The following is a 20,899-nucleotide window of genomic DNA, read 5'->3' on the forward strand; positions in this document are numbered from 1 at the left end:
GCTCTTTCACATAATATCTTTTGCAATGCCGATTAAGACCAGCAGAAGAAATCAGGAATGGTTCAAGAACCCGTTTTGTAGCAGATAGTTTGTTTTATATGCTTAGTTTTGTTGCTTTTTGAGGCTTGTTTTGTTGTAGCTTGGTTCCTCAGGGCGTTCTTCACGTTTTTGAAGTTCAATATTAATTTTTTTTAACTTTTTTCAACAAAAAAAAAAGAAAAAATTATCATAAATTATAAAATATAAAAATTAAATATTTAATAATCTATTCATTGACATGATTCCAACAATTACGCACAAAATTATATTTTTCCTTGTGTATAATTCACAAACACTGATCTTCTTTTTTTTTAATAAAAAAGAAAAAAAAATCACAAACATTGATCTATATTTAATAAATAGTATCAAAATCTCAAAATGGGACGCTAAAAAAAAACGGAGGGAGTAACATTGTAACATCATAACGTACTCATACTATATTCCGTAATAGTCAAAACTTTGGCGGGAGACACAAAATCCCCCAGACCCAAAGTCCACAAACCCAGGAACCTGAATGCTCATCGCCGCCGTCTCCACCACCACCACCACCATAGCCTTTCTCTCTCCTCGCCGTCTACTTCTCTCTCATCAACCTCTCCTCCTCCTCAAAAACCCTACCTCTCAACTCTCCTTCCTTCACCTCCAAGCTCGGCCTCCAATGGCGTCCTCCTTCGTCGCCGAGTACGCAAAATCGAATCGCTCCGCTTGCAAAACTTGCTCCGAAAAAATTGCTGCTAATGCATTGAGGTTGGGTGTTGTCACCAAAGACAAACAAAGAGGGTTTGACGCCACTAAATGGCACCATTTCCACTGCTTCTCCTTTAAGTCTAACTCCGTTTCGTCTATTTCGGCTATTCGAGGGTTTGATTCTCTTAAGGTGTTTTAACTACTCCCTCCGTTTCTAAAAGTTCCATTATCGTTGTTCAATTTTATTTTAATTGTGTGTTAATTGATTGATTGAGGGTTTTTGTTGAGTAGAATTTCTCCAATGTTGTTTTATATTTGTTGAATTTAATACGTCATATACTCATATTTATAATGTTTTTCTTATGGTTTACTTGGTCTTGAATCAATTATTTGATTGCAATAAGTCAAATGTGGCCGTCTCAAGAGAGATGGAGGTTAATAGTAATAATTTTGACATTTTTGTTGTTTGTTTGAATTTAATGTAGAGCGACGATCAAGAGGCTATGAAGAAATTGGTGGAGGAACTTGACAAGGTTTGAGTTTAATTGTTATTTTTGATTGTAAACTTTGTATTTTGGTTTCATTGGTGTGGATATAGTTAGCCGACGCCAAATCATTTTGGGACTAAGGCGTTGTTGTTGTGGTGGTGGTGGTCTTGATTTAGTTGGAGCCCTTGGAGGCTGATTATGATTATATAACCACGAATTTATGAGTTCAAACTCGATATAGTACTCATTTTAATTTTAAGTGGTTTGTTGACCAAAATTTGAATTTAATGGAACTTCGGGCTGGATGATGCTCGAAGTTGCTGCTCCTCTCCTTTTTCCATTTTGACTCATTTAGTGGATGATGTTTGGGTTTTATGTGTTGTAGTTTCTTGGTTTCGTATACTAGGAGAATTTTGGTACACCAGTTACTCAATACTCATTACTGCTTCTGTAGGAGAAGGATGTCGATGATGATGCAGCTGCTGGACAGGAACAAAACATTTCCAAGAAAAAGAAGGTAAAAAGATAGTTGTGTTATTTCCTTAATCCTGTTTAAGGGGAGAGAATATTGTCAATGAAAATTGATGAGCAAAGTAGTCAGAATCTGAGATGGGAAAAGAAAATCAGATTGAAAATTGGAACAAATTCAGTTGTGCATGCAATTAATGAAATAAATTCTTCTCCTATGACATAAAGCCTGGCGAGAGTCAGAGAGTGAATATCATTTGCTCTCATATCTTTATTTATGTATAGGATGCCCTGCAATTTTCTTGCAACCTCAACTTATACTTTGTATTTTGGTCAAACCATATGATCGTGAATATTTTCCTTGTACATGTTTGGGAAGTTAAGATATCTCTGCTAATTTCTCCAAATCACTGTGCCTTGCTGATATTGAGCAATTCATTGCAATGCCCATTGCACGCACACAGTTAAGTTTTGTCAGGTAGCAAATGTGTACAATTAGTTGTGAAGGCTTGTTTACACCAACACAAATATATGACCCCTTTTTAGTTTTTAGAGTTATATATGACTTAATGGCTAAGAAATCTTTTGAAGCAACTCTTTGCAATCTCTTGTTTTATTAATATTGAATTACATGTATATAACTGATAAGTGGTAACTAAAATGAGGGAATTCAAAAACAGAATGGTTGCTTACATAAATGTATAATTTTGGACACCTAAAAGTGCATTTCATATTTAGATGTTCCCTTTAAGGCCATGCTTGGATTGGGGGTAATATATTAAGGGGTTAATAACAGTCAAACTTGAAAAAACACAAGTAATTAGAGGTGTTGTTGTAGGAGGTAAGGTTTTTACAAATGAAATAGGGTAGTTGTTCCATGAGAAAAAGAGAGAGATGGAGGAATTATTACCCTATAACGAAGGTAATAGTTACACACTCTCTCCCTAGTGTAACTATTACCCCCAAAATGAGTCTCTTTCTTCACTTCACACCTCACCATCACTACACAATTTTTCTTACAAGCACACCATCACTGTCTCCTTCTTCCCTATTTACTTTCATTTTGCTTAGTTTGAGTTTTATTACCCTAGTAATATATTTCCCTCAATCCAAGCATGTCCAAGATGTTTTATTGTATGTTATGTGTATTTAATGGCTAATCCATTCAATTTAGTACTGTAAACAAGTTTATGTTACAATGGTAATACAATTTACATCACATTTGTTTTACTTTGTACAGCGTGGAGATAGTGATGATGCTGTAGAGAAGCAAGAAAGTTCGAAGAAATTGCAGGTAAGGAAAATGCCTTTTGTTTCCAAGGGTCTCACTATCGCTTGGTGAACTTTCTAGGACGTGACTTAGGTAAGCATGTCTGGAAAGTTGTATGATATTAAAGTGTTGATGCTTTGGGGATACAAAGGCAGCAAAGAGTCTAAGCATTATTCAAGTGTCCATTTTTTTCCTCTTTGTTTTGACACGACTACTTCTAGCTTTCTGTGACCGAGGAGGCGAATGTTAAGATTACACTTGCAACATCTGATATAAAGGATATATACCAGGTACAAAATACTTTTAATTTTTAGTGTCCAATTTTATTCATGTTTTCTCAACTTCCCTCTTTTTTACATCTAATTGCTGTATGTGATATTATTATGTTTACACGTTAATCTTTTACTTCTTCACTTATACTCCTTTTGCTGTAAAATGGCCTTCTCAAGATGACTTTTTTGAGGCCTTTTGCAGTTTTGCCCATAATCAGTTGATCAATGCTTTCAAATTTTGATGATTGAAATTTTGTTTGAGATGGTCAATTTTGCTTTGTTATTATTCTGATATCACATTTTCTGATCCAGGGAGCTACATTACTGCCAAATTGGAAAGCATTTCATAGCATCATATTTCTTGAGAAGGTGAGACATTTCTCAACTCCGAGGTTTATGGTCATGTTATGTTGTATGAGGAATATGAGCTTCAGATTCCAAACAGAATTAATGCTTTTTTTTTTTGCTCAGAAATACTTTTTTTTTTTTTTTTTGGTCATTTTTATAATTTTCATATAATTCAAGCAAATCATTTTTTTTTCCTTTTAATTATAAATATGTTTTGACTCTTCAATTCTTGTATGGACTGAGGGAGGTATCTGTCCATATTCTTTGAATGTACCCATGATTCAACATTTTCTAGATAGTAGTTTCCTTCATGGACTAAGGAAGGTAGCTGTCCATATTCTTTGCATATTTCCATGGTTCAGCATTTTCTAAATACTCCCTCCGTCACTTTCATATGGTTACATATTCTAATTTGGGTGTCTCCTTTCTGTGGCTACATTCAGGCCCGGCCCTTAACCGGTGCGGCATGTGCAACTGTACAGGGGCCCATAAACTGGTTAGGGCCTCAACAATAAAATATAAGATAATAACATATTGCATTAATATCATACATAATTGGTGTGTTTCAGTGGCGTTTTGCACAGCAAACAAAGCGCTAATTAGCGACTTAATGTTTGGTCGCATGTTCGATTCTTCACACTCTATTCATTTTTTAATTATCAAGTAAAAAATAATTATTTTTTTTTATTTTTCTTTCATTACTCCTATGTTGATATTTTTATATTATTTTTCCTTTTCATAAAATCCGTCAATGCATTTTCTTTAATGGTTTTAATTTTTCATACTCAAGTTTTTCTCTGAACATTTAATTATTAACGAATGCTTATGATAGTTTTTCAAAAAAAAAAAAAAAAAAAAAAGCAAAGATTTTGTGATGTACCGACTTGCTGTAACTAAATTAATGCTAATATTATACGAATAATAATGGGAAGGAAGGCTTAAAGCTTGATTGATTAACGATTGAGGGGGATTACAAATCGATAACTTGAGGCTATCACTCTCCTTAGTAGCTTGAGGCTACAACTCTCACAAAATGTTCACTCAATTTCTGGATACCCATTAAATTAACACTTACACTACTTATACTACGGTGGTCATAGAGACCTTGAAGCATACATGTGAAACATAGCTAAAATAGAAAGACATAAAATAGCACAAAGAAACTAAGTTGCCTTCTTTTCCTTCTCTTCCTCTTAATTAATTTTGTCATCTTCTCAATTGGAGCTTGTAACCTTCCCAATTGGTGTTTGCTGCTGCTGAAACTTTCTCCCTTGATCTTGGTTGACTTGCCTCCTCCTTGTATAGACCTTGATAGGACTTGGTTGAACATCTTGATCTTGACCTTGACTATGAGCATCCGTGACAATACCCCGCCCCAAAAGACTTACCTTGTCCTCAAGGTGGAAGTCAGGAAAGCGTTGATCCATGGCTGCACCATCCTCCCACGTAGCTTCGAACTCCGGCAACCCCTTCCATTTGACAAGGACCTCCCAATCTTTTCCCAAACTGACATCCGTTGCACGAACATCCAAAATCGCATCAGGTTCAACCACTAGCTCGCACTCATCAGTGAGTTGCTCTGGATTTGTCGAATTGACCGAGGCATTCCCTACCGCGTGTTTCAATTGAGAGATGTGAAAAACAGGGTGGAGCTTGCAAGTTGGTGGCAGCTCTAGCTTGTAAGCCACTCGACCAATTCGCTGCAACACTTTAAACGGCCCATAATACCGTGCTGCTAGCTTCTCGAAAGGCCGCTTCGCAAGGGATTTCTGTCGGTACGGCCTAAGCTTCAAATACACTGCTTCCCCTGCTTTAAATTCCGCATCTTTCCTCTTTTTATCAGCGTATTCCTTCATGACAAGCTGGGAGTGTACCAAATTGAGGCGTAACTCCTCCAATACAAAATCACGCTCCCTCAAACTCTCTTCCAGAGAACTCACAGGCGTCTGCCCTGTTCCCACTCGCCACAACTTAGGCGGATCTCTACCATAGACCACCTTAAAGGGGGTCATCTTGGTTGAAGTGTGTGGAGACGTATTATAAGAATACTCTGGCCATGCCAGCCATTTAGCCCATTGCTTCGGTTGCCCCGCCACGAAACACCGTAAGTACACCTCAAGTCCCTTGTTGACGATCTCAGTTTGACCGTCGGATTGCGGGTGATAAGGCGTGCTACGCTTCAATTGTGTTCCCTGGAGCCTGAATAATTCTCTCCAAAATATACTCATGAAAACTCTGTCGCGATCTGAAACAATCGATGACGGAAATCCATGAAGGCGTACCACCTCACGGATGAAATAATCAGCCACCTTCAATGCATTAAAGGGATGTTTTAAGCCGATAAAATGACTATATTTTGAGAGCCGATCCACTACCACTAAAATCGAATCAATTCCCTTGGACAAAGGTAGTCCTTCGATGAAATCCATGGACAAATCCTCCCAAATCGCCCCCGGAATCGGTAGTGGTTGTAAAAGACCAAGGGGGTGTTGCTGCGCTACCTTGTTCCGCTGACAAACCTCGCACCTTCTCACAAATTCCCCAACATCCTTCCTCATCCCTTGCCAATACCAATCGGCGGCGACCCGCAAATAAGACTTGATTTCCCCATCGTGACCACCAGTAGGGGTGGCGTGATACTCCTTCAAAAGCTCAATCACAAACTTGGAGTTTCTGGGTATCACGATTCTCCCCTTATAAAGGAGTCTATTTCCTTCTAATTTGAACCCACTTGGACCATCACCAACAATTAGGCCCTTTTTAATTTGGCCCAAACAAGAATCAGCTTCTATTTCCTTCTCCAATTCTGACCAGTCCACCCAAATTGAGGAAACCATAGCAGCGAACTGGCCTTAGGAATTACTTGGCCCATTTCTCCCCCAATTCGTGATAGTGCATCCGCGACTCGATTAGAAGCCCCGGGTTTGTATTGAACCTCAAAGTCAAACCCGACCAATTTTCGTAGCCACTTTTGATAATCACCCCCGACTTCCCTTTGTTAAGTGAGATACCGGAGACTTTGTTGGTCGGTTCTCACTGCAAAGTGACGCCCCATCAAGTAGTGCTTCCATCGGACAATAGCTAAACAAATAGCCATGAGTTCCTTTTCGTAAATGGACTTGGCTTGGACCCGAATGCCCAACATCTTGCTATAGTAGGCAATGGGTCGATTGCTTGCATGAGAACCGCACCAAGACCATACCCCGATGCGTCGGCCTCTACTACAAATTCCTTGGAGAAATCCGGCATGGCTAACACGGGAGCGGTGATCATGGCCTCCTTAAGCCTTTGAAAAGCTTGGGTTGCCTCATCGGTCCAACCATAGCAATCTTTCTTCAGTTGGGCCGTGAGTGGGCCTGCGATCCAAGCATACCGGGCTACAAATTTTCGGTAGTAGCCCGTCAATCCAAGAAAGCCTCTAAGCTCCCTTATATTCCTTGGGCAGGCCCAATTCACTATTGCTTGCACCTTCTCTTGATCCATGGACACTCCTTGACAAGAAATAATATGGCCCAAGTAAGCCACTTGAGTTTGGCCAAACTCACATTTCTTAAGATTGGCGTATAATTGATGTACTGCCAATACATCAAACACTTCTTCTAAGTGCTTTACATGATCACACTCATTTTGGCTATACACCAATATATCATCGAAGAACACCAAGACAAATTTCCGTAGAAAAGGACGGAAAACATCGTTCATTAACGATTAAAAAGTGGCCGGAGCATTTGTGAGGCCGAACGGCATTACTAAGAATTCGTAATGCCCTTCATGAGTGCGAAAAGCGGTCTTCGGCACATCTTCGGGTTTAACCCGAATTTGGTGATAACCCGATTTTAAATCGAGTTTTGAGAAAATTTTTGCCCCATGGAGCTCATCAAGAAGTTCGTCGATAACCGGAATAAGATATTTATCCGGTACCGTCTCTTTGTTTAAAGCTCGGTAGTCAACACAAAATCGCCAAGAACCGTCTTTCTTTTTGACAAGTAAGACCGGGCTAGAGAAAGGACTCGTGGAGGGTCTAATTATCCCGGCCTCAATCATCTCACAGATGAGCCTCTCGATTTCATCTTTTTGAATTTGAGGGTAGCGATATGGCCGAACACTAATGGGGTTGCTACCCTCCTTGAGAACAATTGAATGTTCATGCTCACGTTTGGGTGGAAGTCCTATGGGCATGTTGAAGACTTTCTGATATTTTTCAATAAGGCTTCCAAGAAATTCTGGAATGGGCCTTACGTTCTGGGCCTCTTCTTCTCCTTCTAACTTGTTGATTTCTACCAAGAGCCCAACTTTCTCCTTACACAAATTTTTAACCATAGCTTTCAACGAGACTTGGGATTTTTCAAGGGTGGGGTCGCCAACCAAGGTCACCGGAGCTCCGGCGACGGTGAATTTCATCACGTGAGTTTTCCAATTAGTAACCACGGACCCCAACTTCTCCAACCATTGAATTCCAAGTATCACCTCGGCATTTCCCAAGGACAAGGGTAGGAACTCCTCATTAATGGTTACTCCACCATCTAGCTCCACCTTCACATTCTTGCACACACCACGACCCTTCACCGTGTCTCCATTTCCGAGGGCCACTCCAAACTCCATACTACCGTGCACCTCCAAAGACAACTCCACTACTAATTGTGTTGAAATAAAATTATGTGTTGCCCCCGGATCAATCATGACTACCACTCGTCTCTCTTTCACCCTTCCGCCAATTTTCATTGTTTTAGGATTTGAGAGCCCCACCACCGAGCATAACGAAACTCCAATAGTAGTCTCATTCTCTTCCCGTATTTCCTCCTCGTGATCCCCATTCTCTAAATCACCCTCTTCTTCACCGGCCACCATGAGTGTGAGCTCTTTCCTCTTACACCGGTGTCCCACTCCCCACCTCTCATCACATCGAAAACAAAGACCTTTCGCCCTCCGGTCTTGCAACTCCGCCTCGGTCAATCGTCGGGTGGTGCCAACGGACCTGCTGCTGGGCAGGGCTGCCCCTGATTCACGGACTCTTGAGATGATTCCGGGGCTTTTGGCCACGACTTTGGGCCCAAGGTGCTGGGAAGACCATAAGTCTTAATTAGCCCCACGCTTCCTCCTCCTTTCTCTACTGGCTGCTAGAACTTGGCCCACTCATACTTGATCCACTCCTCCAACCCCCTGATGTCTTCTTCTGCTCCATTTGAAAACGGTTCCTCTCTTCAATTCTACTAGCCACTTCCATGGCTCTTTCCAAGCTTGGAGGATTGAGCAACCTCAACTCAGCTTTAATGTCTCTTCTCAAGCCATTTATAAATTGACCTAGCATAATACTTTCCAGTATATCCTCCAAGGGGGCTGCTTTTTCTATGAACCGCCGTCGATATTCGAACACCGTCCCCTCCTGTTGCGTCACCGCCAACCATTGTTCATGTAATGAACCGGAACTGGTTGGTCGAAATTCTCCCAAGAGTTTCTGCTTCAGGTCGGGCCACCCGTAAAACGGTCGGCGCTTCTGCTCCCATTGAAACCACCTCAGCGCCGCCCCGTCCATGGCGACCACCGATGCTTCCATCTTCTCCCTCTCCGACAAACGGTGAACCTCAAAGTACATTTCTGCCCGTGTAATCCAATTATCCGGGTCCGACCCGTCGAACACCGGTATTTCTATCTTCCGGTGTCTCCACCGCGCAGCTCCGCCGTAATCGCCACCGTCTCCACCTCCTCTTCCGCTTCCACCACGCCAGCCTCCAGGATCCGGAGGATGCCACTCTTGCTCACCATACGACCTCCCTCCCACCGGTGATTGAGCCCTTTCAAACCCCGGTTGGGGTGCGCTTTCGTCCTCCAACTGTACGAACGGTGGGTTAAGTTGCGGTTGGGGCTGATCTGGTTTCGTTTTCTCCATGTCTCGTTGGAGTTTGGCGACCTTTCCTCTGTCGATGGCGGCCTGTGTCTCAACGGTGGCTCGAAAATTTTCGAGGCGAATTTCCATCTTGTTCACCGCGGTTGCGATGGCCTCTTCTGTTTTTCTCCGTTCTTCCATGGCTGATTTTAGTGCAGCGGCGACCACCCTCGTGAGGTTGTCGTCTGGTGTTTGCAGCTTTTCTGCGATGGCCGTCATCTGGTCTTTCAACTCGGTGAGCGTGGTTTCCATGGCGTCCAATCGTTGCGAGGTATTAGCTTCCATTTTTTTTTTTTTTTTTTTTTTTTTTTTAAATGGTGGTCGGACTGGTGGTTCCGGTCACCGGCAGCCGCAGGACCGCCTGCTCTGATACCAATTTGTGATGTACCGACTTGCTGTAACTAAATTAATGCTAATATTATACGAATAATAATGGGAAGGAAGGCTTAAAGCTTGATTGATTAACGATTGAGGGGGATTACAAATCGATAACTTGAGGCTATCACTCTCCTTAGTAGCTTGAGGCTACAACTCTCACAAAATGTTCACTCAATTTCTGGATACCCATTAAATTAACACTTACACTACTTATACTACGGTGGTCATAGAGACCTTGAAGCATACATGTGAAACATAGCTAAAATAGAAAGACATAAAATAGCACAAAGAAACTAAGTTGCCTTCTTTTCCTTCTCTTCCTCTTAATTAATTTTGTCATCTTCTCAATTGGAGCTTGTAACCTTCCCAATTGGTGTTTGCTGCTGCTGAAACTTTCTCCCTTGATCTTGGTTGACTTGCCTCCTCCTTGTATAGACCTTGATAGGACTTGGTTGAACATCTTGATCTTGACCTTGACTATGAGCATCCGTGACAGATTTTAAATGTCTTGCAATAGCCAATAATGATTTTACTCTTAACTTTGCGTTTGAAGAGAGGATCAAATATTATCTCACAACGATTTTTTCTACGCTTTGCATTGATTGAGGAGAGGGCCAAATTTGATCTCAACTGCACAGGGCCTTAAAAATGATTGGAATGGCCCTGGTTACATTTCCTGGCCCTGGTTACATTTCTAAACTTTCCTCAAATAGAATACTATATTTATGCATTTACTCTCATGTTTCACACTCCCAATACACTTACCCTTATATTACCTATTTCCAATACAACTATTCCCATTTACCAAAATTATTTACATATTCACAAAGCAACTATTTCCATTTACCAAAATCTTTACCACTCCCATAGCAAATCTTTTCATATACCTAGTTATTCTTTTTTTTTTTTTTTTTTTTTTTTTTTTTTTTTTGATGCAATATACCTAGATATTTACCTATTCTCAAAACAAATATTCTCATTTTACATACTTCTATTGTTTTTAATTAATACCCGGGTAAAAAACCAAACGTAACCATAGAAAAGTGATAAAGGGAGTAGTAGTTTCTTTGAAACATTTTGTGAGTATTTCTTACAAGATGCATTTTCACCTAATCTACTTCTGTTCTGCTTTTTTTATCCCTGAGTAGGATAATGGCCTACAAGATTCAAGTAAAATTGCCGCATTTGATTTTGATGGATGTCTTGCAAACACTGATGTGAAGAGGTATGTTCAACAGCCCAGAAAGTTGCCTTACTACTTTAGCCTGTATGCATTTTTTTTTTATTTAGTTTTTGGATGTTTCATGTGACTGGCGATTAAAACAACTATCAGAGCCTTAATCCCAAATATGGGGTAGGCTACATGGACTAAAATTTTATCTTCCTGACTGGCAATTAGGGAAAAAAACATATTGTACATTTGTACATGAGCTGACTATATTAGAACACCCCCCCCCCACCCCTCCGGCAGCCGCCGTCCTGACAGAGAGAGAAAAAAAAGGGAGTGAAGCTCTGCAAACAGGATGTTGCGTAAGCACTGTAAAATATTTTACTTGCATAATTATAGAGCACATAATGTAAATGGACAGTATAAATTCGATATGCAATGATTGCAGATTTGCAGACACTACCTCATTTTATTACATTACTGAATGCAAGCTTCTGTTTGGCGCTGTGCAATGTGTAATTTTGCCGTTTTCATTGTCGAAGAATATTTTAAAATTTTGTCCAGATTTTTCTGTACTAGAGACTTAGAAAGGCTATTTGGGTGCCTGTTTCCTGTAAGGTCAATAACTCTTTAATTTCTTTCACTTCTATTATCATGATTACTACTATCTTCCCTATTTAACTTGGCTATATACTCGCATTAATGGGAGTGTTATTCTATGTATAAGAAAATCCTATATCTTAGGTGTATACCTTATCATCAATAAGCTCACAAATAGTCAGATGATTTGAAGCTTGAATGGATTTCTCCTTGCTCTGGTCAACTGAAATTTACTCCTTAGTTTCTATGATTTGACAGATAATCTTTTAACTTTCTATAGAATGATACTTTGATAATTTGATGTAATAAATTACAGACAATCTTATGTCAGCTCATTTTATTAGGACTGGTGCAGATGCTTGGTCCCTTATGTATCCATCAATACCTGACAAATTGCAGAAGCTGTACAATGATGGCTACAAGCTGGTTGCATCTCCTCTTCCACTTTTCCAGAATTTGACTTCCTTTTTCCCTTCCCCCAACTCCAAGTGACAAAAAAAAAAAAAAAAAAAAAAAAAAAACAAAAAAAACAAAAGGCGACTTATCTATTTATTGTTGCTCTCCTTTCCTTAGAATGTCTTTGATAGGACTGCAACTATTTCAGGTCATATTTACTAATGAATCCAATATAGACCGCTGGAAGAATAAGAGACAGAAAGCTGTGGATTCAAAAGTTGGACGTCTGGACAACTTTATCAACCTTGTGAAAGTCCCGATTCAGGTATAAAAGCTGTAGATGTTTTCATGTTGCTAATATTACTGGTCTAATGAGATTATGGTGTTGAGTTTTAATAGTTTAGTACCTTTTTTACTTACCATTGACAGTATGTCAAAACTCTTCTTGTTATGATTTTGAACTCTTCCACTTACTAGATGTGATTGAACTTTGCCTATATTGAATATCATATGTTCTGTGCCAATCAATGAATCAAGGAGAATTTTATGTATGTCAATAACGAAGAAGCTTATTTCTCCTTGTCATAGATTGATATGATCGAAGATGGATAAGGGAAAGGAAAATAAAATTGACTTCATGTTTGCTTTGCACCCGATGAACGGAGTGAGGTTTTATTGTATCTTCATCAAAGGCTATGCCCAAGTGTATAATAATTGTTAGTTCATGCATTAGAAGTTATATTGCATTGATATTTAATCCCACAAATAATAATGCATAGAATTTTGAATGACAAGTAATATGAAATGCAAGAAGTTAGTTAAGTGATCAGTTAACATCAAATGGAGTTTCTAGTTTTACTCCCCACCCAGCATTTTTATGAAAAAATGTAAAGAACGAAAAGACCTCTTTATGCAGAAAGTATAAGTAGAGTCCATATAATACAACTGAAAGTAGCTAAGCTGGATGATAGCCTGAGAGGCAGAAAAATGTTGGTGTAGCTTGAACAGGTGTCTACTGAGTACTGACTTTAGTAGTTAGATCGCCTTTTTCTTCTAAGGAGATACAGAGATATCCAATGAATGAAAACATGTTTATATGGAAAATTGAGGGACACATGGATGGCTTGAGCCATCGTTATAGATCAAAAGGTTATATAACATGCCAATTTCATTTATTTATTTAAGTTTATGAGTTTTATCATTTAGTTGACATGTAATTGCTGTTAGCAATGTTTATATTGTTGTAGTTTTTGACTCATGTTATCCAGGCTCTTCATATCGCCTCATGTACCAATGTCGGATCCTTGACACCCCGACATGGTTTTGGATACTATGCCTCTTCATTTTGGGCTGAAATCACGATATAGCCAAGTTGGACACTTAAGCACATGTCCCAGACTGACACGAGCAATTAAGTCTGAGTAGCAAAGGCTTTTGATGTTTGATATATTATTGTTTGTTTATATGATTGATTAGCTGTTTACCGGGCATTGGATAAAGTGGGAAGTTTTTTTTGCTTTATTTTTAAGACTTGCATTGTCATGTCATGCTTGCTAAGTCAAAATATTAATGTATTGCTGTGACTTGCAAGACCTAGTAGGTGATACAATGATAACTTATTTACAGGTATACATAGCATGCGGGTTTGGACCTACAGACCCATACCGTAAACCCAAAACTGGAATGTGGCATGTTATGGAACAGCACTTTAATTCTGGAATTCCAGTTGATATGGATCAGTAATTTCTCTCTCCACTTTGTGAAAAACTTTTTTGTCTGATTAGGATAATGTAATACAAGTAAAACTACAAATATTTCCTGTCCTGTCATCTATGAGATGCTATGAGCTTTCCTGTGGGCAGGTCCTTTTATGTCGGGGATGCAGCTGGGAGGAAAAATGATCACAGTGATGCTGATATCAAATTTGCTCAGGTATTGCTGTAGCCTGTAGGTTTCTTTGTTGAACAACTTGATTGACGTCATCTTATCAATTTCTTACAAGGATAGAAACAATACTAACAATCACAATTTTGCCTTCAACAATATGGTGAAAAAATGAGGATCAAATTAGATTGTTTTGTAGCTTAAAGTAGCTTGTGTTATACAAAGAAATGTCATATTAAGGAGATTGAAAGAAAATATCTATTAGAGTAGGTTTTTTGCACAAAGTGTATTGTGCTGAGGAGTGAGTGCTTGGGATTTCTTTTGAATCAATTAAAATAAATTGGCCTACAGTGTCAGTAAAATCCAAGCGGTTTGCTTGCTTCTGAATGTCTATGATATATATTCAATTTTTAGTTATTCAACTTGAGCATTGCAACTCTCTTGAGTGACCAAGCCTCATGTATTATTACCATTGTGACTTTTAGGCTTTTATCTATTACATGCATTGCATTTGAAAACCTGCTAACTTTTGTCGTTGCTTATGTGACACTGTCAAAAAGTGGTTGATTGTATATTTGAAATTTGGTAAGCTAAATTTCATTGAACTCCCTTTAACACAGCGCTAGTATAACCTTTCCAAAACCCTCTAACCCTCTTTGTTGCTCGAGGAGGTTTGTTCCCAACAGAGCTACTTCTATGGCTCTCTGGTTGAGGTTTTCTGCAATAGCTGGTTAAAATTCTCGACTTTTAGGATGCTGATAAGTGTGGTTGATTGTGTATGATCATGTTGTTACTTGTTATGCAGGATGTTGGGTTGAAGTTCTATGTTCCAGAGGAGTTCTTCACCGTATAGACATGCACTAATCACAGCATGTATATGAACTGACATTCCTGGGCTGCTGCCGATAGTTGATTGCGCTTAATTTTTCGATGGTCATCCTGATTTTCCCTTGTACATAATAAACATGGTCTATCATTGCTGAAAATTTTCTGATCTGCTGTATGCTTGATATGTACGTCAATTATGATATTTCTACATACTATTGAAGTTGAGATCTCTGTTTTAGCCTACTAGTAAAAATTTGTAATGCACCTTTGGTAGAACTGATCTACTATTGTATTGGTATTTAATTGTTTATATAAGATGTCTGCTCTTATCAATCGCAATCACGAAATTTGTTGTTTTGTTTTGATTCCCCCCCCTCAGTATGTTACTAATTCTCAATTATAAGCAAAAAAAATTGCTACTATTTCAGCCTGTTGGGATGTTGTCATGTTGGCATTAGTTTCTTCAATCCCATATTTTAATCCTAACACATTTCTTAGCTTAGCATATGTTAAAACTGTTTAGAATAGGGTGAGTCTTAAGCTCTTTAAAATCAGAACTCTTGAAAGTGTAAAGGTGTATATGTTGATGGTGTAATATGGTACAAGCTGGCAAGCGAGGGAGCCCATGATAAACAAAAATTATTTCCGCATTTAATAAATTTTGTTTAATTATTTACAGAAATGCCACTAAATAAATACTTTTTTTGTTTATCATGAAGATGGACTTGTATTTTCTCTTGCAGAACCTAGTTTATTACTTAATGGCTGCTTGACAATCCTCAAATATGAGCACCTAACTTTACTTGATAGGTGGCTACAAAAAAAGAGATAATTTGAGTGAAAAGAAAATCTAGTTAAAAAGGAGATTAGAAACTTAGTAGAAAATCTATCCCATGTATGTCAAACATAGATAAAAAAAACACATTTTATTAAGGATATGTTCTCTTCAGCTTATTTTCAATTCAATTCAGTTCAGCTTCAATCAGTTCAATTCAATTCAATTCAGCTTCAATTAGTTCAATTCAGTTCAGTTTCTAATTTCCTTCTCTCATAAAATATTCAGTTCAGCAGAAGAGGCCCTAAGACTCATTCTTCCAATTTGGCATGGCTATGAAGTAGGACGGGGCTCATGAGCCTTGCAAACATTGGCGGACCTACGTAGTCACAAGGGGTAGTACTTGCTACCCCTATTTTTTGAAATAACAGGTCTCTTTGATGATGCAATAGCAAACTAATACTTACCTGCATTGCTCTCCTTTTAAACCAAAATAGACCTGTTATGCATAAAAACAGGTCTCTTAGGTTATCTTTTTTTATTTTTTTTACTTTTTCTTTTGACTTTTTTATTTTTTATTTTTAATGTTTTTTCTTCTACTTGTATGTTTTGATGTGTGCATTATTAATTTGTATTCATCCATTTTTTTTCCCTAAAGACTCTCATTTAAGTAGTAGAATCTATGGTTTATGTTAAAGAAAATAATCTATGTTCTAAAAAAGCAGTATAGAATCTATGGTTTAAAAAAACTAATACTCCTTCCTTCCTTTTATTAGAGTCTTATTTCTCTTTATTATGTGAATAATAAATGTTAGAAATGAGACTCTAATAAAAAGACGAAGGGAGCATTAATTTATATTCAAACTTTAATCATCAATTAACCTATACTAAAAGCGAACCTAAAATGACACTTATCACGATGTCATTAATAATTTTTCCTCCTTTTTGCACTTTCCTCTTTTTTTTTTTTTTTTTTTTTTTTTTTTTTTTTTTTTTGCCAAATGTTAATGACTTCCATTTTATAAGCTACAATAATACTTATTTCTATTTTGACAACATATCTAATCCAATCATACTCAATTAATTTTTTTTAACATATATTCTATATACTATTAATCTTTTAGTTACAAATATACTAACATAGATTAAAAATAAGGTATTGAAATGAAATATATCATTGTCCAAGATTATTATAATATTAATAAGGAGTATCAATTTTTTCCTCCAATATTAATCATTTGACAATAAAATTTATTTTAATTAAAAATAGAAAAATCATTTTGGTAGCGTAATTTGTATGAATCTTAAAATTAAACATAACGTTTATACAAACAACTAAACAAAATTATTTTATTATATTATACTCCCTCCATTTTTTATAGGCTAGAGTTGGATTTGCACATTTGCCGAGACACAACTTTAATTATCAACATCTTTAATTAGAGATTATTAAAAATTATGATTTTTTTTATATATATATAAAAGCAGAAAATATGACAAATCCAACAACATATATATGATCATATTTATATTGTATATTGGCAAAATAAATTAAGTAAATGATGACACATGAATAGTGTAAAATATTTTAACTCAACATATATTGAAAACTTCAATCTAATTACTCTACACATTTTATGCAATGTGATTATTAAAATTAAAATAAAAACCGCTAAAACTCACTATAAATATGTTTTAAAAAAGTTGATTACGGAATATTAATTATCCTAAAGTAATATAAAATCAACTAAATTTTCATTTAATGCCGGTCAAAGTGTGTCAACAAAAATATAAGGACAAATGTATGTATATCAGTTTGTATACGGGTACTAACCTTTTTTTTTTTTTTTTTTTTTTTTTGAAGACATATTCGGGTACTAACCTAAGATTACATATTCATTTTCTTATATAAAACCTAATAGCTTCTAAATTTCTATTACTAAATTATTTTTTTATAAAATTCAAAATAATAACCTTTATGCATTTGGTATAAATTAAAATTCAAGTTATTTTGTCACAAATATTTTTTTTTTGGATAAATTATTGTTAAATTAACAACCATTCTTTATTCCCCTCCCAAAAAAAAAAGCAACAATAACAGCAAAAAAAAACCATTCTTTATAATTTTTGTTGTAAAGTTTAATTATAATCGTGCATGGCACGGGATTTAACCTAGTTATCTCTAAATATCATACATGATACCAATTTAATATAAAGATAAAATAAGTAAATGAGTAATAATACTTTTTATTTATTACTCTTTATATTAGATGAAAATTTTCCATTTTAATTGTACTTTTCAATGCACATGTTTGATAAGTAATATATTTACTATTTTTTTTTTGACAAATAATATTGTTTACACAAATTTCGAGTCTAAATAAATAAAGACGGGAAATAAAGTAACAAATGAATTTATATTAATATATGAATTTTGGGTACAATCTCTGTATAAAAGTTTATAATAAAATAAACTAAGTCCTCTAATTCTGTTCCGCAGCTTGACGATGACACGTATGTGACACTTGTAGGTTGACGTTTGATGACGTCGACTTGAGTTTGAACGCAGGGTGACGTTTGATGATGTCAACCTGTATTCAAGGGTTTTGTTTGAATACACCTGAACGAGGGCTTATGAAGCTTAATCCCGTTCAAATGTGTTTGAGTGTATCTGAACAAGTCGGCACAAGTTTGATGTGCTTATTGACTTACTTCAGAGAGAATTCCGTTTGAGTTTTATGAGCTCTTGGAATAATGATTTCTGGATGCCCTCAAATGATGGAGGAATGGTGTATTTATAGGAGATGAGAACCCCTTGAGTGGACTTAATAGGTTTGGGCTTGGCCCATTTTTTGACTTAGAAGTCTTTCAACCTGGTCCGTTTAATTTATTTTATAACCCGAATTTATTTGATTAATTCAGATTATTTATTTGGGTGGGCCCAAAAATAATTAAAATGGATCATTAACATGATTTAACCCAAATTAATTTATTTAATTTAATGTATGACACTTATAAAATTACCGTGTCTACAAATATATTTATTATTTAATTTTATGAGTAATAATATCTTTTATTTATAGCATACCCTTATAAATTACCATATGGTTTTTAACCTTATGAATAGTAGATGAAGTGTACATACAAATTAAAAGTAATAATTTATTGAATATATGGAGTACAATTTAATTTGATATTATATTGACAACTAGAATATAAATTATTCTATATTTGTAATATAAATATCTATCCACCAAAATAATCGTTAAAAATTTAAAAGCTAATTATCAACTCGTTTCTATTTTTTTTTCTTATTGTTCTATGCTACCTCTCATTAGAATTCCTTGATCCGCCACTGCTTACAAATCTCACTTAAATTGAGGAAGTGTGTTTTTTCATTCATCTAATCATCATCTCTGAATTCCTTGAACTCGTTCTTAACAGATCCTGCCCTTTGGGTATCAAGTTGCGCATTGGAAGGAGAAAGGTTACGCTTGTAAGAGTTGATGACCACAAAGAATGTTACCACTTTAGTCACTCAATTCAAATCTCATAACCATGAGATTTTAACCTCTGTAAACCTCTGTAAGACAAGAAGGAAACTCGACTCAATCCTTTAATAGTATGGATACAAATTTATATGTATTTTGTATTCTACCCGGTATATGATGATGAGAGGCAGTTCCGTCTCAAATATTTTTGGGGCCCGGAGCAAAAACTTAAATAGGGGCCCCGACCCTAAACTACAAATTGTAATTTATATGTAATTTAGCAACAAAATATTTTACCCCTTGTAGACACCTGATAGTGTCTCCCCAAAAACTAAACCCAGTGATGAATACCTTTCACTTCATTGATTATCGAACGAGGTGAAATATGAAAGAGTCTCGTGAATCTCTCTGTTTTTAATAAAAAATACTTCTTTCTGTTTTTAAAAATCTTTCTTTTCGTACCCTGTTTATTAAAAACATCCAGTCCCGTTTAGTTTGGTCCATAATATGGGTCCAATAATTGTGTAGTTGGATGGGGCTTGAAAAGACTTTTCCAACTATATATTATAAGCCCAATTCCGATGAATAATGAGGAAGTTATGGCCAAAATACTAAACTGAGCCCAGATCGGATTTTACCTACGACCCAATGATCATGTGGAGGGTCCAAAGGATTTAATCCCATTCCTAAACTAATTAGGATTAATTAGAAGCTTCTATAAGTTTCTAAGAGATTTTAATCCTTTTTTGAAAGATAAGATTAAAGAATTTGAAATTGATCGTTTTGAGAGTCCTTATTCTGTGGGAAATGGAATATGTTCAGATATTATTTTCGTGCCTCATAATTTTTATCCAAATCTTATATGGTTGGATAGATCTTGAAATTATCTTTCCAATGATATATTATAATATAATTCCGAGCTTTAACGAAAAAGATATGAAAGAAATACGAAACTCTATCCAAAACTGATACCATTCCACTATTTCAGTCATATCTTTTTATCTACAAAAGATTTTAATATGATTCCAATAGTTTTGGAAATTAGACTTTAAGAGATTTCCAACGACATATTATATGACTTATTTCGACTTCTGGATCAAAAGTTATGATAAAACAAAATCCGCAAAAAACTGATTTTTATACCCCGTATTTTTATGCGTATTTTATTTAAAATAATTATTTTGTAGAGTATTTAAATATTTTGAAATGTTTTATTTATGGAATTTTTATTATTTATTTTAAAAAAGTTTGGAAATATTTTATAAAAGGAAAGCTTATTTAATTATTTATTTTATTAAAGTTGGGGTTTAATTTAGGAAAGTTTTATTTTAATAAAGTTTTATTAGGAAAGGGATTAGGAAAGAGTAAAAAGGGAAAGTTTAGGTAAGAAGGGTTTCTAAAGAAAGGGGTATAAATATTCAACACTTGGGCAAATTAAACTTTGTCCAGATTGGAGAAAACCCAAGGTAAACTTTCCCTCTCTTCTCCTTTATTTTTCTCCTTTTTTCTTTCTTTCTTTTTTCCCCTTCCCCTTGTTTTCCATTCACCACTGCCGACCACCACCACCACCGGTGGGCCACCGGCCACCAGCAGCAGCAGCCGGCAGCGGCGGTGACCGGCAGTGGTGCCGGCCTGCTGTCCGGCTGCTCCTTCTCCCCTTCGAAAAAAAAAATTCAATCTTTGTTTTTAATTTTTGTTTAAACCTTAGATCTAATTAATAAATATGGGTTTTGTGATTAATATTATGATGTTTGATTATAAGTAGTATGTAATTTACTTTCAGATTTTAATTCTAATTAAAAAAAGCCCCAATTTTGAAATCCTAGATTTATAAATTATTAATTATTGAAGGATTATGATTTAGGGTGGTTTAAACCTTTGATTTGAGTGTTTTAAAGCCTAATTACAGCATGTTTTTATGTA

General features: G+C 36.2%; 1 protein-coding gene across 1 annotated transcript; it reads left to right on the forward strand.

Moving 5' to 3' along the window:
* Positions 1 to 517: 517 nt before the first annotated feature.
* Positions 518 to 15,045, forward strand: LOC145576693 (polynucleotide 3'-phosphatase ZDP-like). Its single transcript, XM_081634418.1, has 12 exons — positions 518 to 916; positions 1,212 to 1,259; positions 1,669 to 1,731; positions 2,923 to 2,976; positions 3,174 to 3,242; positions 3,537 to 3,593; positions 10,983 to 11,059; positions 11,947 to 12,028; positions 12,207 to 12,323; positions 13,625 to 13,737; positions 13,861 to 13,930; positions 14,688 to 15,045. The coding sequence occupies exons 1-12, from the start codon at positions 554 to 556 to the stop codon at positions 14,733 to 14,735; spliced, it is 1,161 nt and encodes a 386-aa protein (XP_081490544.1). The 5' UTR covers positions 518 to 553; the 3' UTR covers positions 14,736 to 15,045.
* The last annotated feature ends 5,854 nt before the right edge of the window (positions 15,046 to 20,899 follow it).

The sequence above is a fragment of the Chenopodium album genome, chromosome 13, assembly GCF_948465745.1.
Source record: "Chenopodium album chromosome 13, dcCheAlbu1.1, whole genome shotgun sequence".
In the NCBI taxonomy this organism is placed as follows: Eukaryota; Viridiplantae; Streptophyta; class Magnoliopsida; order Caryophyllales; family Amaranthaceae; genus Chenopodium; species Chenopodium album.

Bases quoted from the DNA above. Each gene is read 5' to 3' on its own strand.
- LOC145576693 (XM_081634418.1), top strand. From the start codon at position 554: ATGCTCATCGCCGCCGTCTCCACCACCACCACCACCATAGCCTTTCTC. The intron at 1,260-1,668 runs GTTTGAGTTTAA...CTGCTTCTGTAG, and splicing joins TGGTGGAGGAACTTGACAAG to GAGAAGGATGTCGATGATGA. The intron at 3,594-10,982 runs GTGAGACATTTC...ATCCCTGAGTAG, and splicing joins GCATCATATTTCTTGAGAAG to GATAATGGCCTACAAGATTC.